The 25,278-nt window shown below is 42.1% G+C and overlaps 1 protein-coding gene across 4 annotated transcripts in view; it reads right to left on the bottom strand.

Moving 5' to 3' along the window:
* The window catches only part of sgsm1a (small G protein signaling modulator 1a), a 26,604-nt gene extending 4,315 nt beyond the window's left edge, over positions 1–22,289 (bottom strand). Inside the window, exons 1-20 of one of the 4 annotated variants that reach the window (XM_031856410.1) lie at positions 22,198–22,216; positions 22,033–22,076; positions 15,699–15,774; positions 10,136–10,298; positions 9,691–9,843; positions 9,535–9,602; positions 8,258–8,403; positions 7,572–7,709; positions 7,018–7,142; positions 6,379–6,446; positions 6,063–6,226; positions 5,467–5,599; positions 4,545–4,674; positions 4,009–4,073; positions 3,706–3,851; positions 2,688–2,816; positions 2,418–2,600; positions 1,932–1,997; positions 506–1,762; positions 276–400 (exon numbers count right to left, since the gene is read on the bottom strand). In XM_031856410.1, the coding sequence (XP_031712270.1) occupies positions 276–400; positions 506–1,762; positions 1,932–1,997; positions 2,418–2,600; positions 2,688–2,816; positions 3,706–3,851; positions 4,009–4,073; positions 4,545–4,674; positions 5,467–5,599; positions 6,063–6,226; positions 6,379–6,446; positions 7,018–7,142; positions 7,572–7,709; positions 8,258–8,403; positions 9,535–9,602; positions 9,691–9,843; positions 10,136–10,298; positions 15,699–15,774; positions 22,033–22,076; positions 22,198–22,216 (3,398 nt within the window). Of the gene's footprint in view, positions 1–275; positions 401–505; positions 1,763–1,931; positions 1,998–2,417; positions 2,601–2,687; positions 2,817–3,705; positions 3,852–4,008; positions 4,074–4,544; positions 4,675–5,466; positions 5,600–6,062; positions 6,227–6,378; positions 6,447–7,017; positions 7,143–7,571; positions 7,710–8,257; positions 8,404–9,534; positions 9,603–9,690; positions 9,844–10,135; positions 10,299–15,698; positions 15,775–22,032; positions 22,077–22,197 lie in introns of all 4 variants that reach the window. The other 3 variants (XM_031856411.1, XM_031856412.1, XM_031856413.1) reach the window with 3 other exon arrangements.
* Positions 22,290–25,278: the final 2,989 nt, after the last annotated feature.

A 25,278-nucleotide genomic window follows, 5' to 3' on the forward strand; every position in this document is an offset into this window, starting at 1 on the left:
ATATATATATATATATATATATATATATATATAATATTTTGCCAGTCTTATCCTTTAAAGTTGTATTTATGGAGCACTTATAAGAAGAAGACAAGCAGTGAAAGGTTATGATTTAGTGGTATGAAGATGGGGGCATTTTTGTAATCCAAACAATCATCAGAACATTTACATTCAAACCATAAACCCTGAAAGTTAGATAAGCCATTTATATGAAGATGGGTAAAATGATGATGTTCACACTCTTTATTGCATCCCTGATGCTGTCAGTGTTTTACCTGCACATGATGTTGCGCAGTTTCTCCAGGTTGGCAGGAGTGAAGTACCAATAGTTTCGGTCACAGCGCTGGACATCCTTTTCAATGCGGTGTAGATTTAATGTATACAAGTCCAAAAGCTCTTGCTGAAACAAACAAACAATAAATGAATAGATAAATCAAGCTCATAATAGTGTTGTATTGCCCTAGCATAAATTAATCTAAACACTCAAAGAAATACGTGTGCATACAGAGAAGGTACTCCCAGCAGATTCTTGAGAGGTGGCGTCATTCTTGGTGTCTCCAGACTCGGCCAGACAGTCAAAGTTGGGGTAAAGGCTCTCCATCTCTGGCTCCAAACACAGGATGGGCTTTGCGCTGTCTGCACTGTGCTTTACCTGCTCGTCCTCCTGACTGAGCGCTATGTGGGGGGCCGAGTCCTCAGAGAAAGACGTTGCTTTACAGCGTCCCTTTCTGCTCAAAGGAATCATGGAAACTTTGCCTATTGGGATCTCCTCCATCTCTATGGCTGAGGGAGACTCATCGGATTCAGTCATAACCTGAGCTTCGTCTGTCTGGGAGGCAAAGTAGGCCCCTCTTGGTCTCGAGACCTCGGTGTCGGCTGAGAAAACTAGGTTCTTTTCAACTTCAGGAGTCTTGTGATCAATGGATATATTTTCTCTCCAATCTGCCAATAAAACGTCTTGTGGTTTACTTACACACAACTTTGATCCGTCCGTTTCATTCATCTTTTCTACATTTGTTTCTGCAGATTTCTTACACTTTGAAGTTTCTTCAATACTCACTTCTGCTGCTTTTTTAAGACTTTGCTCAACAAGTTCTCCTTTTGATCCCGTATCAGCTGCTGACACCATCATAGTATCCTCATCAGGCACTTCTTTTTCTGTTTCCCCCGACTCTACAGATGTAACTCCTGTAATGTCTGCCAGTGCATCTTTATTTTCACACTTGGGCCCCTCTGTTTGAATGGCTCCAGACTCCTCAACAGTTTCTTGTGTTTTGGGTTGCAGACTTGTGTCTTTGTTGGCCTTCACCAGCTCCTCAGGCTTGGTATTTTCTGCAGATTTGGTCACATCAGGTGCTTTCTCCTCCTCCTCTTTGTTCTTCCCTTTACATCTCACCTGGCTGTCCAGCTCATCTGTCGGACATTCACTTTCTACCCCTGCAGGTTTGACTGGGCTCTGTGGTGCCTGAGGAACAGCTGCAGATCTCGGGATTGTATCAGGTACAGTGCTGTCCTCTGTGCTGAGTGAGCCTTCCGACAGGCCGGAAGTGACTGAGAAGTTGCGGGAGGAGGGATGACCGGAGTCGGGAGAGTTTATCCCATTCTGCAGAGCTCCATTGGGTATCTTTGGCACCTGTTTGGCCTCCTCGCTCTTCGGCTCCGTCTCGATCTGATCAACCTCCTCAACGGACTCAAACACCTGAAAGAACAAGCCAAAGGGAAGCAGGCTACTCCAGGGGAAGGGATGGGAGGATGTGAAGAACTAGCAAGGGAGAGAATGCAGGGATAAGGAGTATTGGTTGAGATCACATGCATTACTTTAGGATCAGGATATTAGAAGTCTAAAAAGTCTAACAGAAGAGTCATTCAGTTTGCATGAAGGACCATTTTTAAAAGGCTATGCAGGCTGTAATATGGTGAGTATTTGATACCTGTGTGCTGCTGCTGGTGTCACTCTGCAGGCGAGCCAGACTCTGCCCGTCTGAGCTCTGGGGGGACTGGGTAATAAAGACATTCAGACCAATATATTATTAAAAACATGTTTTACTGATATGCATCTTTGTTATCGTTGGCTCATGACGTGCTGTGCTCACAATAAAGGTATACTCTGGTGAGTATTGGAATTGAGTACAGTTGCAGGAAAAAAGAATGGTTAAAAGTTCCAGGCATGGGCCAAGCCCCAAAACGGTTCGATTCTACCTTCTCCCATGATGCAACCAATATTCCCTTTAGACCTTCTCAGCTTGATAATTGTCTTTTATCATGCAGATTTGTTATAGAATAGAAAGCTACAAGCTATAGACAGTTGCCCAACAGTTATGCAACTGTACTGCCGTAACTAGTAAACAGACCTTTACTTGTAAAATTGGACACATTTATTTCCTAACTGTGAATATAAGTGAGCATTACTGCATCACCTCATTGCTGACAGTGGAGTTGTGGTGGATCATCTTCTGACTGGAGCTGTCCATGCTCACTACTGAGGAGCACTTTGCTAATGCAGCAGCGTGCTGCTCCTTCTCCCGCTGGCGGACAATCTCCTCACAGCAGAGCCACTCACGCATGGTCTGCTGGTAGCACACTCGGACCTGTTCGTCCACCTGCGGTGAGGGGTGGAGCGATCAAGGGTCAGTGGTTCAGGTTGAAAATACTTTGAACGCAAAGCCATAATCGTGCCAACTACAAACCTCTTTCCTCTCAGCTTCTGACATTCCAAACTGGTAATGACCCAGCAGAAAAGGCCACACCTCTTTACGCAGCGAGGCGTCCACACCACCGAAGTAGACCAGACGAAGGAGCTCCTTCTCATCGTATGCCTGAAGACAAAAGATAAAATTACTTTTAAATTTTTTTTTTTTTTTAATCAATCTTTGGATTTGCCCCTTCATTAAAAGTACAATTATCACTATCTGCAAGTTTAAAACATTCAATAGCCTGATGGTAGCTTTTACTGTGAATGCATGTAATGACTAATGCAGGAGAGGTTGGTAGATGGTAGAGATTACATGCACTGGTGTGTGTGATTACACAGTATGTATGTGCTCAGTATTTACTTCACAGGAAGATAAATAAAAATCTAATGTAAGTTAAATCCAGTTTAAAAGCAACTGTCGACCACTGTTACTCAACCACTAATCTTTTGTTTAATTAAGTGTTTAAAGGGTTATGTTGTGTCTCTCCATATTAGTTACATTGTTTTTTACATTGAGTTTGATAGGGTTACTCAAAGACATATCCACTAATCATGAGATGAGATAGTAAATGGACCATTGTTTGTTAACTACTGTTTCTACGGTCAATTAACTGAGTCACTTTTGTGATGGCTAAGGTAATCAAATATTAAATTAGTGTTATTCCCAAAAAACAAACCAGTTTTAAGACAAATATTTGCTTACAAAACATGTAAAATCCTTTTTTTATGTTCAGTTCAAACCCTCCATGGCATTAGGTAAATGTAACTGATGTCCATATAAATGTGGACTTTAAGACTGACGGGGCCATTAGTCTCGCTTCATGCACACTGCTGTGAGACTAATGGTGTGAGCCACATGATTAGCAGAGGATGAATATGGATGAGACAGAAGACTGAAGGAGTGAAAGACAGAGCCTGGGAGTGGACATGCATGTGTGTGTATGTGCACACAGCATACTGTCTGCAGCAATGTGAGGTTTGGGTTGCAGTGCTGTGACACCAGCGATGCTTACTGTGCAGTCCTGGAGGAAGGTCTGCCACACATCCGTAGTGAGCCCTTTGTAGGCATCGCACGGCACCTCGGGCGCCACAATGGTGTGATTGACGAGAGCAGAGAGGTGTGTACGCACGGTGGACAGGTGACGGCAGTATGCCAACCCTGGTTGACAATACAGTTCATTACTGAATGGCTCTGCAGATGGTAGTGATAATTGAAATGAGGATAGTACGTACTACCTCCAACACATTTTCCAAGTGAAGCTGAATCGATGCTAATATTTAAGGATTTTCAGGGTAAATATGACGGAATCACTTACAGCCATAAAACGCCCGAGAGATGATCTGATTCTTCATGTTGTCGCACAGCAGCTTCAGAGGAGCCCTGCAGGAAGATACAGCACAGAACCTTATGTCGAGGACTCACTGTTCTCTTCTCTTTCCTTAAAGGACAATCATCAAACATGAGAAGTTACTCATATTGTCCTGAGATACTGTGCCTAATGTAGAGTTTATTACAGTGTTGGGTCTAACCTTTTATCATTCAAATGATTACCTGACATATAGAACAAATTGGCCCGGAGGCTTGCCTTTGTTTCATAGCCTTCAACCATCTTATCAGCCTCGCTTATCACCTCATTTTCCAAACACATTCTCATGTCAGAGAGGTAAATGTCAGATAATTGTCTTCCTAGGTAATTGCAAAGTTGTTGTATCTTTGCTCCTTTCTCAGTTTTGTCTCTATTGTTGAGGATTTCTGGTCGGCACTGAGGGATGTCAGGTTTGTTACTTTGTGTCTTCAGCAGTTTCTCTGTCAGCACAACTCAGTCTAGCTTGAAGCGTGCTTATGTCTAACCTCTCATGGTTGCACCCCTTGGGCGTCGCCCCATCAGAGAAGCTCCCCTGAGAACAAGAGGAACACGAGGACTTCCTGAGAGTGGGATTCCACATTGTAGCTCCCTGATCCATCAAGTCTGGAGGAGTCACTGCAACATGCACGCACACACAAACAATCACTGTCACTAAAAAAAGCATTATGCTACAGAGGCTTTCAACAACAATTACATCTGCACTTAGAAGATTTAAACACAGCTGGAAACACTTTGCATGAGCAGAATTATGCTCATCAATTGTGATCTGCTGAAAGCGCTTCAGAGTACAATTAGTTTGTGCTTGATTCCTGTTGGAGCAAAGATAAAGCATGGAAACAAAACATTCATGCGATCTGGAATAGATGCACAATTTGAAAGCATGAAGCTGTCATATTCTATTACAATAATATAGAGAGATAGAGCGATTGAGTGATACGCCATGAGCCATGTTCGATCAATCAGTTATCCACCTATTGGCTGTTAAAAGGTTACTGCGCTGTAATGCAGTAAGAAGGGGTGACACAAGGCGGCAGGGAGTGGGAGGGGCTTTAATAACAATGCACATCAATAAACTTTGCCAGAGGCGCAGGACAGGTCAGGAGGATTTCAGATGCAGAGAGTTAAAGCAAGCTGACAGACGAGCCGAGGTGTGACAGTGTTACAGCCGCGTCCTGTGAGGGAGGGGGATTCTTCAGGACAGCTGCAGGACCTCTTGGGTACAACCAGGATCCCTGTTTTGGACGACGACTGTCCACTCAGTTGAAGGGAGAGGGAGGAAGTCAGATGGGGAGGATGGGTTACAGTTACTGTAACAAACAACGAGTAGCATTTTCATAAAAATACAAGAATTTGGAGAGGCTCGTGGGCGCTGATCATATTTATTTGCTTCTCTGGGAGGAATCTCACCAAACTCTGACTGGCTGTTTGGAAAGAGGATGCGGAAGACATAGTCTGTGGCCTCGTCCTCCTTATCCGAGACCGAGTCTGAGGATCCAGATCCCTGAGGAACCCTGTTACGCAGCTTGGGAAACACCTTCCCCTGCAATGAGAATACAACTGATATTAAACTAATGCCAACAACCAAAATGCCTCAACCATTAGAGCCCAGCTAAACCATCCATGTGAATTAAAGATGATGAGTGTCTGCATGCTTCAGCTTATTAATAGTGTTTGAGCATGCGTGGGTGGTTTTCATTATTCTGTTTAGCTGCTCATACAATGCTACTCACAGTCTAATCAAAAACATCCATTCAAGAAGACACTTTTTGTGTGGTGATGCAGAGGGAACATTAAGTCTCGCATTCATTAGTGTCACTCCAACTAATATCACAATAACAAAGTGCATCTGTTTCTAAATGTGTTTTTTTTAGGGATTTATTGATCAGATAGGTGTGATTTTGCATTTTAGTGCTCTTTTTCTTGAAGAATGGCCGATATGTGTAATTTATGCTCTAGAAGTGAAGCCAGGGAGCGACCCCAAAGAAAAAACCTCAAATGCTGACCTTTCCCCTCTGGGACCAGAGTGGAGGGTCCAGCTGGCCGTGGGGAAGCAGGCCGTTCTCCAGGCAGGAGAGGAACTGGAGCAAGTGGCCTCCTCTGGGGAAGCGAAGTGGAGGTCTCTGTATCCCATCCTGACTGACCAGCACCACCGTCCCCCCGCTGTCAACTGCAGGAGATGTTTTCTTAGTTTAACTATTCATGATGCCATATTATTAGACAGCTGTGTTTAATTGCAGACAGTTATAACAAATAGAAAAGGCAGAAATTACACACAAACACAGAGTCAGAATTGTGCTGTAAAGGTTTGTGAGGACCCACCTTGTTGATGACAGTGTAAGTAAACTATCTCCCCCAGAGGGATGGTCATGGCATAATCCCAGTATACACTGAAAAACATTAATTAAATACATAGTCAATAAAATAGCGCCCCAGACTCATCTTAGCACAACGCGTGGATCACCAGCTAACAGGGAAAAGCAAATCCACAGGGAATGTCAATCGAAGTTAAAATCTCAAGGACAATTAATTTTATGGCAAATAAAAAGAGTAGTCGGGAGAGTGCGCACAGACGAGCAGGAGCAGAGTGGACTAATGCAATAATACATTTTTTGGTGAGACGAACCATGCACAGACACAGGAACATAACACAGTTTGCGGGTTTGAGAGATGTCTGACAGTCAATAAATCATCTGCTGGAGTGCTCATAATAAGCCTCATCAGAGCAGCTGCATTGACTCTGCATACTGAGCCCCCGAGCCACCCACAAACACACTGCATTATTCAGCAACACCCGAGTGTTACACAAACAGCTGATAAAAGACGTTAAGATAAACGACGAGTGTTTACACGTTAGATATTCTTATATGAGAAGGATTGCCAATATCATCAAACACAGGCTTTGTAGACAGACACAATCGGCATAATCGTGATCCATTTTGCAGCTGGATCATTTTGCACCTGTGTTCGTAGTCCAAGTCTGCAACAGAGCCGTTCATGAGCTGGTTGGGTGTCCACTTCAGGGTCATGAGGTCAGCATTCTGGTGCAGAGAGAGGTAACCTGGGATAGCCTCCATGTCGTCCCTCTGAAACAACCGCGATTATGAAGAAAATGCTATGTACGGCCGTCGTGTGCATGCATTTACATTTTGGTCTTATTAACCTGGATGCATATACGGTCTTATACGGCGTTCTGAAATGTATGGGATGACAATACAAAATGCAAACTAGTATTTTGTTCATGGCTTTAACTTGCAAATAAATATTCCTCAGGTGTTAATGACACTTTTTAGCTGTGACATTTCTATAAAATGTCAGACAGAACTATTGTCAGTCTGTTTATAAAACGTTGTTGTGGCAGACAGCGTGGAGAAATAATTTCTTATCTTCTGTAAACTTGTAGCTTTTAAATTGATATATATATATATATATATATATATATATATATATATTTATTTTTCTGGGGTTGTCATAGCTATACAGCGATGAGTGAAAAAGAGGCATCAGACAGTTACCGGTTGTACAAGCACGTTGTTTTTGCCAAACAGGAGGGTCACTCTGCTGTTTTGATGCAGCGACTCCACATATTCACGAGCTGATGGCGAGGGGGAAGGGCGTTCATCCATGCTGCTGCTGGAGTGCCGCTTCTGGATCTGCACAACACAGACACAAAATGCATCACATCAGATAACAAACATCGTAAACTGGTGACTATCGTGGCAGAATTAATTACAGCTGGCCAGTCACAGTACAGCCATTTTCAATGAATAACATTTCGTTTTCACATGACTCAAGATAATAGAAATATGAGATTCATTCATGTGCACCAATGCATGCATCCTCCCGTGTTCCTGATGCCAATGACTTGAATGCTTTTGTCTGGAATATACACAGATACAAATACACAGCACCAAGCAACTGTAAAGAGCATTGTGGTGCTGTGAGATAGATGAGTTGACCTGGTTCACTGGTAACCTGAACATTGAACAAGTATGAAGGTCTCAGATACACTTTCTCCGGGGACACGCTACTTCACTTTATGCACTAATCTTAGCAGGTCCTCTTTAATCAGATGAGATCTCAGAAGGGAATGAATCTGGTCACACTAAACCTCTGCCAGCGAGACATGTGTGATAAACTAAAACGAGCCTGGCACTAATTCTGCATGTTCATCTATTGTATTACCAGTCTTAATACTCACACACAGTGCAGGCCTCTTAGTGGGAGAATCCTGTCTGCAGTGGCCACCATGGATACGATGTCTTTGCACCAACTCGTCAGCAGACGGGTCTGTCCAGAAGTGGTCGGCTGTCTTCATCTTTGTGTACTCCAAAGCACAAGGTCCAACTGTCGAGTGAAGGTGAACAGTTACATAGAGCAGACACTAGGTATAAGATTTCACTAACCAGTGATCAGCACCGGATTATCCTAAACATCAATGAGCACACTAAGAGTAAGAGAAGGGATACATTTTTGTACTAAAAGGTAGATTTTTCAGTCATGTATTGTAAGAAGCCTCAGATGAGCTCCCTTTTGATCCACCATAAAGGTACGAAGAATATTATGATAGTTTAGAGGGGCAGCTCCCAACCCATTATAACTCTCTTTGGTCGGGAATCGCTGCATTAGGGTACAAAATGATACCAGCCTAATCTGAAAGGTACAGGTCAAATTGATCAGATTGGCCACATTCAGAACCAAAAGCAATGCTTCTGGCTCGGACTCAAAAAGCTGTGTCAGTGTTCACTGGTGGGAAGCTGGTGAGGGACCAGGTCCCTGTTACAGCAGAACAGACCTCTACTAGTTAGCCTATCAGCACTTCTTGCTCGAGTCTAAAAACTCCTGTGGTCAAGTGCAGAAACAAGGACTGAAGTACAGGAGGAACTGGCTATTATGCTTAGTCCACATGGCATCAGGCAGTCGGCAAACCGATATTTAAGTGGGCGAGAGCAGGACAGTAAAATTAGGTGAGGCTGGCAGAGAATACCGGCAACAGTAACGGTAGACAGCAGTCCAAAGTTAAAATATTCTAACTTATCGCCGTCCTCCGCAAGCAAATTTACAAACAGATGGACGTAGCTCCCTTACCCAAGGAGAATGGTTTTTAAGTTTGTACTAGAATATTATGAGAAAGCAGCTATTTGTAGCGACATGCATTACTGCAATAATTACATAAAGAAATTTAATTTAATATATTTTATTCCATCACCATAGCAATATATCGACACACGTTTTGTTTGTTTGTTCTTCTGATGCCGTCCAGGGGGTTTGGTCCGTCTGGAGTCTGCCTGATTCCATGTGAACGCAGCATTAGTACAAATGAAAAAAAGGGTACCACAATGTCCCTGTATAGGGTACTGGTCCAGGAACAAGCTTTTGTACTGAAAACAAAAGCATGAGCCCAAACAGAGTGTAGCACATAATGCAAGATGACAACATTAAAAGACAACAAATACTCACAATGTCACACATAATTACCTAACAAAGAGGCAAGGATAGGTCCGTCCACAGGGTCCATTAGAACAGCCTCTTTCTCGTAGTATTTACTGTAAGACAAACGTGAAAGGGTGGTTTTGAGGGGACATAGAGTTCTTGTAACAGAAGCAGCCGTTTCATTGACCCTTCTCAACGTACCTGCTGTTCTCCACCAGGTAGAGGACAATCTTGTCCAACACCTTCTCAAATAGAGCCGTGCGGATCCACAGGTTCTTGACTCCCTGCGGGCTGAGACCGGGCAGTCGGGGCATCTTGCGAAGGCTGTCCTGACTTTGCAAGCTTTGACTTCGTCTGCAGGAGGAGGTGATTTACAAGTTTCAATATAAACAATACAAGTATAACACGGTTTAGAATTCCATTGAGTAAAACTGCATCTGCTTGACGCTAATGGCATCAGTGATTCATGATTCATAAAAGCTCAAATACATGAATTATTTAGAGGTTTTTCACAGCAAAAAAAATTGCCCTTCAAGTAAGCAGACAGCCGTTTGTTTTCAGTGCTTTCGCTCACACCAGGCTTTGATGTAAGCTTTGAAGTCTGCTGTGATGTGTGACAACGAGCCGGGACGTGTGCGTCTCTCACTTTGTCTCGATGATCTGCTCCAGCTCCTGGGCCTTCCTACACAGCTCCTCAGCTGGGACGAAGCTCTTTCCCACCTTCATGAAGAGCGCCGCTATCTTGTTGCTACGCAGAAAGCCGGCTGCTCGCCGTCTCAGCCCGTGCAGAACACATGCCTCCACTGCAGCTGTGTGGACACAAACATATGATTAAACAAAAAAAAAAAAAGATAGATATTATATGCAGGAAGAGCATATCAATAAAGGACAGCAGACACCTCAGTCTCTCCTTTGAGCTCCGTTTTAGTCACCACCGACTGCAAGATGACTGAAAGATGCCATGGAGCTTATACATAACAGAGTAAATTCACCAATTGTTAACATAAAAAATATTTTTGAAAGTACAGCTCTAATTTGTAACACTTAAAATCACTTAAAATTGGATTTTAAAAAAAATGCAATTTTGGGATATTAGCGCTTGATATGTTGTGACACAAATCCAGAAGTTTTGTGGCACAAAATATTTGGCATACGTGTCATGTCATACATCCACTTCAATTCAATTAACTTTATTTTGCCGGGATAATCAACTCTGTGTCTACGCACTTTCCAGGGAATCCTGGGCACAAATGTGGGTTTCTTCACCATCTGCATTTCTGCACAGTGACTATCTTCTGTATTTATGCGTTTAATATGGTGTTTATATCAAGCCTACATACATATCGGTTGACACTGTGCATTTAAATATGAAATTAAGCTTGTGGCAACTGGTGAAAATGCGTGTTGTGTTTGTGCTCAATACATAATCAAACCCTTCTGCTACATTCTCAGGAGACGTGTGTTTTCAGGGTTAAAGACTGCATATTTCTTAAATGGATTTTCTGGATGGAGAAAAGAAACATTTTAACAAATTCAGGTTTTCACATAATCATCTTTGCATGACCTATGTTCGTCCAATGAGCTGTAATGGACACACGAGTCGATGACACGGTGACACACGTGCACAAAAGCAGACAGCCCTCTTCCCTCTCATGCCTACGTGGCAGCACCTGGAGCTGTGTTGACATTTGAGTTGTCTTTCAGGACTAATCCTGTGGCTCTGTTCACATGGGGTCAGGGGGAAGGCTGGTGTTGCCATGGGAACCCCTGTTGATGGAGCCGTGGAGAGACGAGCGGGGGGGGGGGCGGCAGCTCATCAGCATCACGATCTCTCTCTATCTCCATCATCCTCACTCCTTCAAACACAGCTTCCATCCCGCCCTTTATCATATCGCTCAGCACATCTGTGTCACTGCTGTTACCACCATCTCTGTTAACAGCTTCTACAGGACGATACAAGTGTCGTCACAGCCGTCAACTTTCACTTTTCTTTTTGTCAAAATATGTCAATTTCTGCTTTCTTCTCTCTCTCTCTTCCTTCATTTCGCTCCGTGCCATTTTCCCCCCCACATCATTATTAGAGCAAGAAGCTAAATGTCAGCACACGTTACCCTTTAACATTAAAAGGTCTCCAAATATAGTTCATCATCCTTAGTCTCATTGTTTTTGTTAATTAGTCTCAGATGGCAAAAGAGCAAAAAAAAAAAGCAACTCCTTACTGTCTATCTACCAAGCTATACAGAGAATTCCCACGTGTCAAAAAGAAGTGTTCAGTATGAGACACAATGCAGGGAGATAGAACAGGTGTTCTGTAAAATGAAATGTGTGATCCGACCCAAGTTCCTACAAAAATAATCACAAACAGCAGTGACAAGAAAATGAGTTCATGCATGTTGGATCAGTCCTTTGTGTGGTCCTCCGCAGTAAAAATAGCTGAAAATGGTAAATTGCTTCTAACCATCCTGTATCTGTGGCAACTGAGTGCATTAAAAGACTGTTAGACAGTGACAGAGAGTAACACTGTGTTCGTTATCTAATATAATTTAAAATACATTTAAAAAAAAAAAAAAAAAAAACACAATTAGTGATCACAGCTTCTGATTTGTGAGCATTGGCTTGTTTCATATACAGAATGATTAATCAGTTGATTGCGGATTAATAAACAGCCATTAGTTGCAGATCGAAATATGTGACGCTTCACCACCAATACACATTAATATACATCTATATTATGTAATAATATTTACTTTTCTATCATTCAATTGAGCAATATACGACATCCAGAGCATTAATAAACAGCAAACAACTATTTGCTATAGATATAGTGGATTAATGGCTATCTGGGCAGAGAATGAAGATGCTCTCCCTCTGTGTGTTATCCGAGCTTCTCCTCGCTTTGTTGACACAACCAGCCAGCCGCGCATGCTTTTTAGTGCATATTAGTGCATGTGAGCGTGCCCCACTGGCTCGAGTGTGCCGCCTGCGCTGCTCTCATACGGCGGTGTTACAGATTATAAAGCCGTCCCGACGACAGCGTCATCACTGAAGCATAGCGGCCACCATCATGTTCCCCCTCAGGTAAACACTGTTAGCTCTGTCAGCTTGTTTGCACTGTTAGCACCGTTAGCTACGAGCTTGTAGTGTAGAGCACGTGATAGGAATATACAAAAAAATAATTGAACTGGTATGACATTTATGATAAATGGTTATATTTGATAGTATGAATAAGTCAAATGCTGCTTTAAAAACATGACCATCACTGGTCTAAATTGCAACTATAGTGAGATGAATTTCAACTGATTTGGCTGCCAGTCTAACTTTAGTCACAACTTTGCTCCCTTTGTCTACAAAGTTGGTCAAATTGTCATTACATACAAACATTAGCATCTTCATAAAGCATGTTGTAAGTTTTCAGCACATTGATTAATCGATCTTCAAGTCATTTAGCTGCGACACGCAAATTTACTTTAACACACAGGAGAAAGAAAGAAAGTGCAATTTGTTAACTAAGAATAAACAGTTTAATTCAGGAAATGAACTGATTTTATAATCTATCAATAAAGCTACACTGTATGGTGGTCTTCAGCTTTGCTATGCCACTTTTCATTGCTTCATAACTCAAGCCAACGGTGGCTTTCTGACACACATTCCCTCCACAGCGTCTGAATTTCAGAGTCTGCCTGCACCTCATCAAAGTGGCCATGATGATGGAGGCTAATTGCTCCCTGTTGAGCTGGCCGAGCTCCTCTCCCATCCTCCACTCCCTCTCATCTCTAAACAGACCGCAGCTGAAAGAGGACGTATAGTAACAAGACTCACTGTCTATAAGGATCACAGGAGGAGTCAGGAGGAGTCAGGAGGAGGCGGAAACTGGCTGACAACAAAATAATAGAAATGAGAGGGTCATCCTGAGCTTATTTTTGTCCACTGGGACATATGACAGGCCTCAGACTGACCAGCAGCTATTACAGGCAGGTTAGATGATACAACGGATAATGTCCACACCGCAGGCAAGGGATAATTTAAAAAAAAAAAAACATACAGCACATATACAATGGACACAATACTAATTGATGTAAAAAAATAAAACCACTTGTGTTGCAATTCACGTATGTCCAAAATGTAATCACAAGACATTTGTGTGAAATTATCAAAATTATCATATTCATTATTGACTTATGGACAAAAAAAAAACATGTTTTCTGATGTCACATTGACCTTTGACCTCCAAAATATGATCAATTCATCCTTGAGTGCAAGTGGAGTGGAAGTTTGTGCCAAATTTTGAGTTTGTGCCAAATTTGACGAAATTCCCTCCAGGCGTTCCTGAGATATCATGTTCAATGCATCGCATGGACGGACGGACGGACGGCGAACTCGAAAACATAATGTCTCGGTCACGACTGTCGCCGCCATGGGGACAAAACAAAACACTTTAATCAAAATCTGTGGTCTGTGACAAATTATTTTCATTACCGTCCAAAGGAAAGTAAAACCATAAAAAGAGATTTGGGGTAAGCTGGTAACTGGGTGGGAAAGATGTCCAACATCATTTGCTTATGCTGATTTTATATATATATATATATATATTTGAACTGTCCTGTCAATTCTTTTCACATTGTGAAAGGAACTATTTGTGTGCGTGTGTCATCACATGAGTTAAGAAGTACTTGTCAAGTCTGCACGCATGGCTTCCAGGTAGTCAAAATATCAAATTTTCTGCTAAATGAAAGTAATTTTATTCCCACTGAAATCCCAAAATATATCTTGTTATGGATCACAGCTCTGGACTGAGCCAGACATCTGACTAGTGTGAGCACCTGCACGTGGGCAGCGTGTTTCTCACAGGATTCATGCTGCACTCTGTTAGTGCCATTTGGAGGAAAGAACAATAACATTTGGTGAAATACTGAACTTTAAATGTCCTTTATTTCTATACCGCACTGATTATATGATTGTACAAAAGTTATGCTGAAGATGTGGGACTTTACGTCACTGGGCCGACTGTCTTTTTTTAATGAAGTAGGTGAAATCTCAACTTCCTTCTCGAGATGTAATGAGGCAAATATGTTCTTTTTGTTGGACAAAGACCTCTATTACAGGAAAACCAATCCAATAATAAGGACTACCACTTTATTCTGTCCTCTCTGATGGACTAAGATTGGTGTTGCCAGGTATTCTAAACTACTGCATGTATATTGTGTTAAGAATACTTCTGTATGCAAATGATTGTTGGTAAATGTGAATAATTTGTGTTCTATTCCTGACCCTTTGTTTACATGCATTTGGTTCTGTTCCAACACATTTTGCTTTCTGTTACGCCCACTGGCTTTCCTCTGGCCTCTTATTGGAAGAGAGCTGTTAGTCTGCGTTTCAGGTCTGCCACGCCCCTTTTAGTGGCTGGAGCACTCACAGCTGAGATTCATCAGTGCGTCAGTGGAGCTGCACGTAGACCCCCAGAACCAGTGCTCTTGCCCTTTTTTCTTGCCCTTCGAGCTGTTTGTTGGTTGCTGTCGGGAGCATTGCTTCTGCTGAACTTCTGTTTTGTTAGCTCCTTGGCACAGCTCTGTTGTAGTTATCCTCTCTCCTGGCTGGCTAGTTGGTAGGATGATTATTTCAATTTTTGCAAAGGTTTTGCATAAACTAGTTATGTTACTCGCTGTGTCCCCTTAGACACATTCCCACAAACACATGGCAGGGTTATTGCCGTCTACTAGGAGAACTGGAACATTGAGTGTATTTGTGAGTAACATTTTATTCTTAAAATGGCTGCAGAGTGGAATTATAAAAAATATGTCAAAACCACAGTGTACTTAATTGCCTTCCTGTGCATTATTTTGTTTCATCATGTACTTCATTTTTTTTTTGTCCTGTGATCAATAATGTTGGACCTAGGTAGATGGAAATGGAGATATGTCAATAGAAATGAAAGGAATTCATTTAAAGTTAAAGAAAGCAGTTCATGTAGAGAAATAAAATCAACAGGTTAAAATGAATCAAAGTAGTAATGGCAACCTACAAATATATGGAAGGTGATAGATTCAAGACGACAATATAAAGGTGACGCAAATAACTAAAATCGACAATATCAGGAATGATTTGAATAAAAAGAAAACGCTGGCTATTTTCAGTGTGGCAGAATTGTTAAAGCTGAAGAAGTTATAAAGGAGCAAAAGCTTTGTGATTCATCCTGTTTGTTGGTTACTTACCACAAAAAGACACGATATGGCTGCTGTCTTCGTGAACAAATTTCCTGGTGACGGCTTCCTCCATAATCTGCTTCACCTGTCAATGACATGCCAGATGCTGGATGACTCACTCATTAACATGCCACAAGTGATGCATACAGTCAGTGAGGGGCGAGTTGGTGAGAACATATTTCAGAGAATAATGAGAATTTATAAGAAATGTATATTAAAAAGAATAGGGTGATATGATGGAATGAGAGCATAGGGCTCAGGGGTTAAAGAGTAAAGAGGAAGAAAAACACTGAGTGGGAACAATGCATTTTAAATTGGTGGATGAGTCACCAGCTTTCGTCCCAAGGACCTCTACTGGGAAATGGGGGTGGGAGAATAAAGGGAAGGGGAGGGGCGTTCACCCATTTCTGAACAGTTTGTATCCTCAGTGGGAGCAATTGATTCTGTTATGTCAAAGGCTAATGACATCCTATTCATTGAAACCCAACTTCTTAAAAAGATTGGAGGTCACACACGTGCTCACAAGGTAACTCATTAGCTCATTAGTTAGGTTTTATCGTCACGGCAAAGTGCCCCTCTTTGCTGGCCTGACATCAGCTACAGAGCAACTGATAAATCAATCCCTCTGGTGGCTATGGAGACGTCTCCCTGTGTGGGCAGCAATCTGCATGGGGAATAGCAACCTCTGGACACGGCCACGGCCACGCAGATAGCTGTAATTTCCTGTTGAAATGAGTCTGTCCACAACGACCCTATTACACTGCCAAGTTCACCCTCCACACACACACACACACACACACACACACACACACACACACACACACACACACACACACACACACACACACACACACACAGCTATTCACTCCAGCGGCTGACACTCCCTCTGCTCTATTGTATCCTTCTTTCCAATCTGCACATTGTTGGGATCTGACGATATGGCTTCGACATGTGCTGTGGAACAAAGAGAGTCAGGCCTTCTCTTTTGCAAGCAAAGGTTTCATCCTGATTGTAGTTTGAGCACCAAACCCCCAGCTCTGAAGAAATTCACATTAGGGTGTGAGTTTCCTCCCCCCAAAATCAATGTGTTCCTGAAGTTACCTGAAAGCAGCGCTGCAATCTAATTGGCCGAGAGCCAAGACACCCCAGGACCCCTGTGGTTCAGCCACTGTTCTACAAAACTACCTGCAACCCCCACCTCAATGATTTTTCCCCTTCGACCTCCGTCGAGCTAGGGAGCACACCAACGTTGTTTCCCTTTTCAACCAAATCCTAGGTCTAACAGTTTATATTCGCTGGCCGAATTCACCAAACTGTCTATTTTATCTTTGTTCGTATCCACGAAGCGAACCTTTTTATTCCTGCAGAAGTGAAGAAGCAAGACTTCTTCAGAGAGAGAGAGAGAGAACTTCCACTCTCCACCAAGCGCCTCGTTTGCTCCGGCCATAAGGACGCGAAAATCCCTGATCCAGACGACAGCGATTCTCTCCTACCGAGAGAACACCTCCCGCGGCCGCGCTGCCTGGGCCCACGGAAGCTCAGAAGAATCCCCCCCCTCAATCACCACGATTGCATCGTACCGTAAGGCGAAATAGATTCTGGGCAGAGTTAGAGAGAGTTCATTTGTGTTTATTGCATCTTGTTTGTGTGCTTAAAGTACTGTTCATTTTTATAACGTGGTATATGCTTTATGATCACCGACGCTGGCGATCCCTGAAATTGCTAGTGTTGTGTAGAAGTTACCGTATATTCTATGCTACCGTGATTCGTGTCGAGACAGCCGCAGTGAGGTAGAAGTTGCTTCTCATCAGTTCAGGAGGTCAAAACCGCCAGCTGAGACAAAGAGTCGCGTTTCTGAGCTGACAAATACACCACGATTCTTAGCTTCAGGTGATTATACACCAACATATGAATATTATATTTAATTTCTGCAAATAGATCCCCTAAAATCATACACACTGGACCTAAAAGGAGTATATTGTCCTACTTGTAAGTCCAAAATTGAGAGAAGCAGAACAACTTGTTTTTTCCTGATGGTGCTTGAAAACAATCTGCCCACTGAGCACTGATTGCACCCTCCCTGTTAATGCAAGATGACTAATATGAGATCTAGATCTAAAGAGATAGATAGATAGATAGATAGATAGATAGATAGATAGATAGATATATACACACACACAGTATATATAAACATTCACTATTTAGACAGCAGTCATTATGCCAATGTCATTATGCACGCAGGCACACGGGGCTCTATAGGCCCTGATTTTCTTTGAGTGCATCTGACATACAGGAAGCTGATTGATTTGCTGCCAACTTGAAGGCGCAGACTCCTTGTGTGTTCTCGTCTTTCATCTGGGCTACAGATCAGGCCTCTAAGGAATTCATTGGTGGAGTGTCGAGGCTCAGACAACCTGCAGGTTTCTATGGAGACGGCACATGTCTCCCCGTGGATCGCTTTCGCCTAAGAAGATGCATCAACAACATTCATTCTTCGCTGAAATAAACAAAAACCTTATCGCAGCTCCCTGACTACAGTAACTAATAATATCCAGATCTTCTGTGCATTCATTGCTTTACATATCATCCAGCCACCAAGAGTCCTGTTTATTTGGCATCAGTAAAGCACAAATCTACACAGAATTTAACATTTAGTAGCCATATCTACTAAAATGGCACCACAAAATATATATTCACAAGAATTTACAGATAAAACAATGTGCGTGATGTGACAACAACCATGAAATGCCTCTCTTACAGCAGCAAAGCCCGATGAATCTGCTGTGAACTAACTACTGTTGCCCGAGGGCCTCAGCCAGAGTGATAAAAGACCTTCAGAGTATTCCAATTAGCTGAAGCAACAGCAGAGCCAAGAAATAAGAGTCAGAGAGAAAGCCCCATCCATTAACATCCACCCTTCATTATTCATCATCTCGTTGGCCACTGACGGTCATCATTGGTTATGCATGTTAATGCATGCATGAAGCTCCACTTCTGGAGATTTAGAGTTGAATCTGAACTATATTATTTGAATAACAATTTAATAATGGATACGCACATAGATCAACCATCAAGGCAGTGATTTCACCACAATAGCAGCTGGAATAATCGACAAGACAACCGCTCCCCACAAGGTCCATTCAGTAGCTGTTCTGGACCTTTCAATCATACAACATACTCTTCATCCGATGGGAGTTGGCATAGAAGTGCAGATGTTCAATTTGCATGTTTTTCTGTGTACTTTCATCTGGACGTCTTGCCCATGTTGGCTCAACCTTGCAGTGAGATTGTTTTGTCACCGTCCTAGTTCCCGAGTGAACTTTTAGTCTCAAACTGAAATCATTTTAACATGACACACACAGCGTCCCTCAAGGTAGAGGTGGACCATGAGGCTGCTGCATAGTATTACCTCAACTGTCACGCCCACAGCACCTTGTAGTTCAGTTTGATTATAATGGTGCATGAACTAGCTAGGCAATCCTGTCTCATCCATACCAAAACCTGATTATGAATACACTCACCTAGAACGTTCACAAGCTGTATAATAGTCTCAGTGTAATCAGTTTCTATGACAACAATAATATTTGATGATTTTCCTGCAGCGTGTTCCTGCATTATGAAGCAACCCTGCTTTAATGTTTTCTATCAACGTGTTACCAGGAATCAGAAAATCTCTTTCAAACAGCAAACACAGCACAAGAGAGAGACTCTTCTAATAGTCTCTCTCTCTCTCTCTCTCTGCAAACACAGGTGTGTGTGTTCGTGTGAGCATGATTCAGAGGTACGATCAGAGCAGCACAAAGAGACAGACTGAGAGGTGCTCTGTATCAAAGCTAAGGCAAATAGGAGATCTCATTCAAACCAGTGTGTGCTAGAAGGTAATTCTGCTGCTACAGACGTCCTGCAATCTCTGGATAATGGCCCACATCCAGGTATATCTGAGCAGACTGGTGGCACACAGCCAGCTGGACAAGGAGAGCATGAGAACACATAGCATAGAGTCGCCATATGGTATAACCCACACAGAGTAATAATAACTATAAACTGAAGGGACAACGGTACAAACAACATCTATCTTCCATTAAAGGGGAATGACTCATAACTCATTAATACATTTGAATTCTTTGTTAACCCATCTAGATTAATGCTGATTTTCATGAAGTGCTATCTGTGAATAAAGTGAGCTATCATACTGTGTTGTTGCATCTATAGACTCCATCAGGTTGCATTTGTGGTAAACAGTACACTATAAGTGAATCCCAGTAAGGCAATATCAGCACACAGGAGGCAGGATTAATTATGAGAAGGGTCTGGTCTCCACTGATAAGACTGCAAACAGAGCTCGGAGGAAAACAAATCAGACCAAAGTCTCCTCATTCCTCCTTTCACAAGATCCAGGAGGAGATTTTATCTTTGTTTACTTTGCAGAAATAAAGTCTTGTAATTTATGAAGCAATGTGAGATGAAACAAATCCATCAACTGTTAAACGGATGTTAAACAAAGTGCCCCTCAAGCATAAATCCGGCCAGGAAAAGGAAATGAGTAGCTTAACATTCTTTAAATAAAAAAAAAAATACTGTTAATGTTCCACTACTTCAGTTTTTAAGTGTACAAAACAAACAGCAGTACAATAGTTTAGGTGATGCTGGAAAGCTCCCCGGGTTGGGTAAGGGTTGGGTAAGGGTTAGTTAAGGGTTGGGTAAGGGTTGGGTAAGGGTTAGTTAGGGGTTGGGTAAGGGTTGGGTAAGGGTTAGGTAAGGGTTGGGTAAGGGTTAGTTAAGGGTTGGGTAAGGGTTGGGTAAGGGTTGGGTAAGGGTTGGGTAAGGGTTGGGTAAGGGTTAGGGTTGGGTAAGGGTTGGGTAAGGGTTAGGTAAGGGTTGGGTAAGGGTTAGTTAAGGGTTGGGTAAGGGTTGGGGTTGGGTAAGGGTTAGTTAAGGGTTGGGTAAGGGTTGGGTAAGGGTTGGGTAAGGGTTGGGTAAGGTGATAGTGCTTTTGCGAAAACCTTCCCTGGACAAACAAAGGTAAACAAAAACAATTATACAATTGCATTTTGCAAAGTCGATCTCTGATCCACTTGCCCAACCAGGCAATTGGGGGAAAAAAACATTATCGTTGAACCCTGAATGGTGCAATAGTAAGATTTAGTAAATGTCACTAGAGTGAAACTAGCTAGTTTAAATAACTTATGAAGAAGAAACTTGGTAATGGATTCATGAATAGCTGGTGCAACCCAAGACCTGTGGCCTAAATGCAGTGGTTAACCAAGAATGTTACACAGAAATAACTCCTGAATATTTGAATGTGTTTGACAGCTACAATACAAAAGTCCTGGACTTCAATCCTTCATATCAGATGAAGGCTGTAGGGTAGTTTTACTAGAATAACAGTAAGCACCCTCAGCAGGCCTTATGTGATGATATTAAGCCGTAATTATCAGGTCCAGAAAAGGATCATATACCTGGTGTGAATCTTAAGCAGTTTTCTTGAGATAAAACAAAGAAAACAGACGTCAGAAATAGTAAACAAATCATTATTCTTCTTCATCCAAATGGATGTTCATGCTATTTGAGTGTTGCATCTCAGCCTCAGCACTATTTGCTCCCATGTAACAGGCTTCACATGTCAGAGATCTTCATGCTCCATATGTCCTCTCTCCAAATGTTGGGACCTAAAATCCACAGCAAAAGACTGCGGTAAGCTTTCTGAGAATTCACAAAGGTGAAGATATCTAAGAAGAAACGTAATTCATGGTTTGAATGTCAGACAGACCAAATGGTAGCGACGTCTCATTTGATCTCTGCTGAACTCTGGTCTTCTGTTTTACTGCGGTAACCTCAAATGATGATAGGTGACATGAAGAGCAGCTGAACAGACCACCAGAGCTGCTTCCATATTTCTCTCTCTCTCACACTCACACTCACACACACACACACACACACACACACACACACACACAGTGTCTGACTGTAACAACCAAATGGCTCGGCAGAAGGCTGATGGTTTGCTCTGCCATAAACACCACAAGCACAATCTGTTTCCTTCATGCTGCTTCTCCACCAGTATGATTACTGAGCTGCAACACCAACACCCAAAACAGAGAGGAAGATACATAATCTGCTATTTGATATGGGATTGTTTTCTAATCTTTTCAAAGAGGTTGACTTTCAGAAGAGCATCCGAGCCATTTATCTCAGGTGTCATCATCAGGGATAGACGGATCGTTTAGTACAAGTGTCACCAAAAGGCTCATTATATCAGTGCGCAGGGTGAAACTGTCCAGCTTCATACAAACTAACATGTTTGTTTTTCCGATGCGATAAGTGGTGAGTTGAAAACACCCACCTCCTTCTTGACGGTGCGCAGCAGCCTCTGTCGGGTCTCTGCCTCTGAAACACAGCACAAACAGTCCCACACAGGACATATTTACAATCTGCCACAACTTCACTTAGTCTGCAACCTCAAAACAACGCAAACACAATTTTAGAAATATTGTTTTGTTGCCCGCACCTGCCATGATTGTTGCCATGGATCCTGTCTCCTGTTTCCTGCAAGCGCAGCGCTCTCATCAGCTGAGTGCTGCTCGTACACTGCGAGCACAACTCCACCTCCTCCAACACGCCTCTTAAAGACACACGCAGGGCCTCCATAGGGTGGCCCAGCGTCTGTGGAACAGGCGAATAAGTACAGGGTTTTTTTTTTTACGTTTGCTTTAGCACGATTTCACACGACACACAATTCACACAAACACACACGCACAAATGGCGAAACACCACAGATCTTATGCAAAATGAAACATTTAAATCTAATTAATGATTTATAAACGACTCGTACGATGTGATTGTCTTTGAACCAGTTACGCAATCTTAACTCAATCGTATCCACTTTTAACATGTCCACCTTTCTAATGATATAGTCTCGTTTTGATTTTTCAAAGATATTGTTAGAGCCAAGTACATGAATATATAAAGTACAACACACAAGAGTGTGTTGTACTTTACACTGATATCTATTTCTCTCCACATTGTAAAATCAATCAATCCATCAAATCATGTCCACATGGTGCACTGATTATCAGAACAGAGCATAAATACAATATAGTACATAAAAAGAAAGCATGGATCATAGTGTTTTGTTTTCTAATTGCTAATATAATTTTTTGAAAACAGGCCTGTTGCTTGTTTTGTTGTCTTCCATTGTTGTAAACATGAACTCACCTGTAGTCTTTTTTTTAGAGCTATCATCCTGATTGATGAGTTGATAACAGGTGTTTGGCCCGGGGGACATGTGTATTGGCCAATTGGTCAATGAGTGGCATTTTGAATGCCAGTGTTTTGAAATGGCAAACAAGTTGTTTGCAAAGCAGAAATTGTGTTTTTAGAGACTTGAGCTGAGGTTTTGCTCTCTGGGAGTCAGTCTTGATAATTGTTCTTTATGTTATTTAAGTATGTTAGCAATTGAAAAAAACCCTGAAAAGCAAAGACGGATCAGATTTCTAGCATTAAAATCTGAGAATAATCTTCATTGGATAGTTTCCCACATTAAGAATTGGGTAGTTGTCCACATCTTTCAAATTAAACGTCAATATAAGTTTCCCTGAATGAGACAAAATACTGTGATATCCTTATGGAGTTTTTTTCACGCAAAGACAATCAATGTAAATAGATAAATAAGTGACCTGAACTAAAACAAACATGGACATGGAGTACATGGTCTCTTGTTATATATTTTCCTGACATGGGAACATTTGAGCTTCATGCCATCTTGTGGTCAAGACAAGGAAAGACAAAATCTTATGACGAACAATTGTATCTCTAATTCATACAGATCTTTTCTAAATTGTAATTTATCTGGTCAAATCGTGCTTTATTCAAGAAAAATGTGCCAAAAAATTCTACAAATGCATTTAACCGTTATGATATGGTTGATTCTATTATTACAAGGTATCGGTTACACACACACGTTATATCACATATTTTCCAGAAGATGCCATTTTTGACACCCAAAACTCAGAAAAGACCAGCTCTTTCCTTATGGACTTCAGCTTTTCAGCTTTAATCTACATAAGAATCAGTGTTTCCATACAGCAACATTTTTTCACATTCCAGTGTGTATTGTATGAGTGAGAAGATGTTCAGGAAAACCACCATCTGAGTCAAAATACGAGCGGAAGGTGTTGGTAGGCGTCAGTGCACCAGAGTGTGGAGTTTCTTTGGGCCACGAGTCCAGTTCTGCCTGCAGGACTGAGCTGTCAGGCAGATCAGGTGGTGAAAGGATGGAGGGATAACACAGAGTGACAGACTGAGAGGAGCTGGGCTGGACCCCCCAAAGCCCCCCTCATAGTTTCAGAACAAACAAAATCCAGATGTTCCTTATTCTGTTATTGAACATGTCAAGATGTAATGCATTGTCCTAAACACGGAGTCCTGAATTTTACACGATAATACTTGACCAAACAGCAATTACTAGACTTTTCAGACATCCAGGAGTTATTATGTAAAATATTGATTTAAGATAGGGAGCGGCAGTTTACGTGTCCTTGCCTGAGAGGAAGGAGCCATCCCTGCTTCATTGCGACGACTGCTCTATTTTACACACAAGCATCCTCTTCAACACAGGATTCCCTCGCTGGGATGACTCAGGCCTTGCAGTGGCTTTACATAATGTGAGGTAACAGCATGTCTTGTTAAATGCCATACCAGGACTTCTGCCTGAGTAAACAACACACAAGAGCTCCTCTTTGCCGTCGCTTACTTGTCAATGGGAGAACAACAGCGTGTATTGACAGTAAAGGGAGAAATCTGCAGGAACGTAGATTCAGATGATCAGAAACCAGTAACCAGTAAAGAGGAAAGTTACATTTATTAAGTTGTATGTGCTCTGGATACAATACAGATTTACAATGAGGCCAACAGAAAACAGTTCAAAACAAAATCAAATTCAACATTTCAGAAATGACAGTGCTGCCGTGTCCATGTGTCTGTCGGCAGAGACGGCCAACATGCACATGTCCATGTGTGATTAGACTCGACGTGCTCTAACAGGCACCAGGGCGTGCAGTAGAGGCTCTTGTCAGTCTGATGTTCTTCTGCCCATATGTGGCCATGCAGATTGACAGGATTGTATATTAGAGAAGGCCAGTGCTATATGGTTTGTTGTTATGTTGTTGTGCTTTTGACCCTCAGGGGCCACCACACTTCGGCTGAGCAACCGCAGCCTTTTCCCCCTGGCTGATTGTTTACGCTTCCCCATCCTCGCTCTGGCAATGAAAAGACATGTTGAGTCTGGAGGAATCTGAGTTCTATCTATCTATCTCCATCCATCCATCCATCTATCTATCTATCTATCTATCTATCTATCTATCCATCTATCTCTCTCTCTCTCTCTCTCACTCTCTATCTATCTATCTCTATCTCTCTCTCTCTCTATCTCTCTCTCTATCTATCTATCTATCTATCTATCTATCTATCTATCTATCTATCCATCCATCTATCCATCTATCTCTCTCTCTCTCTCTATCTATCTCTCTCTCTCTCTCCATCTATCTATCTATCTATCTATCTATCTATCTATCTATCTATCTATCTATCT

Source organism: Anarrhichthys ocellatus, unplaced genomic scaffold (genome assembly GCF_004355925.1).
Source record: "Anarrhichthys ocellatus isolate YVR2014 unplaced genomic scaffold, GSC_Weel_1.0 scaffold17, whole genome shotgun sequence".
Lineage (NCBI taxonomy): Eukaryota > Metazoa > Chordata > Actinopteri > Perciformes > Anarhichadidae > Anarrhichthys > Anarrhichthys ocellatus.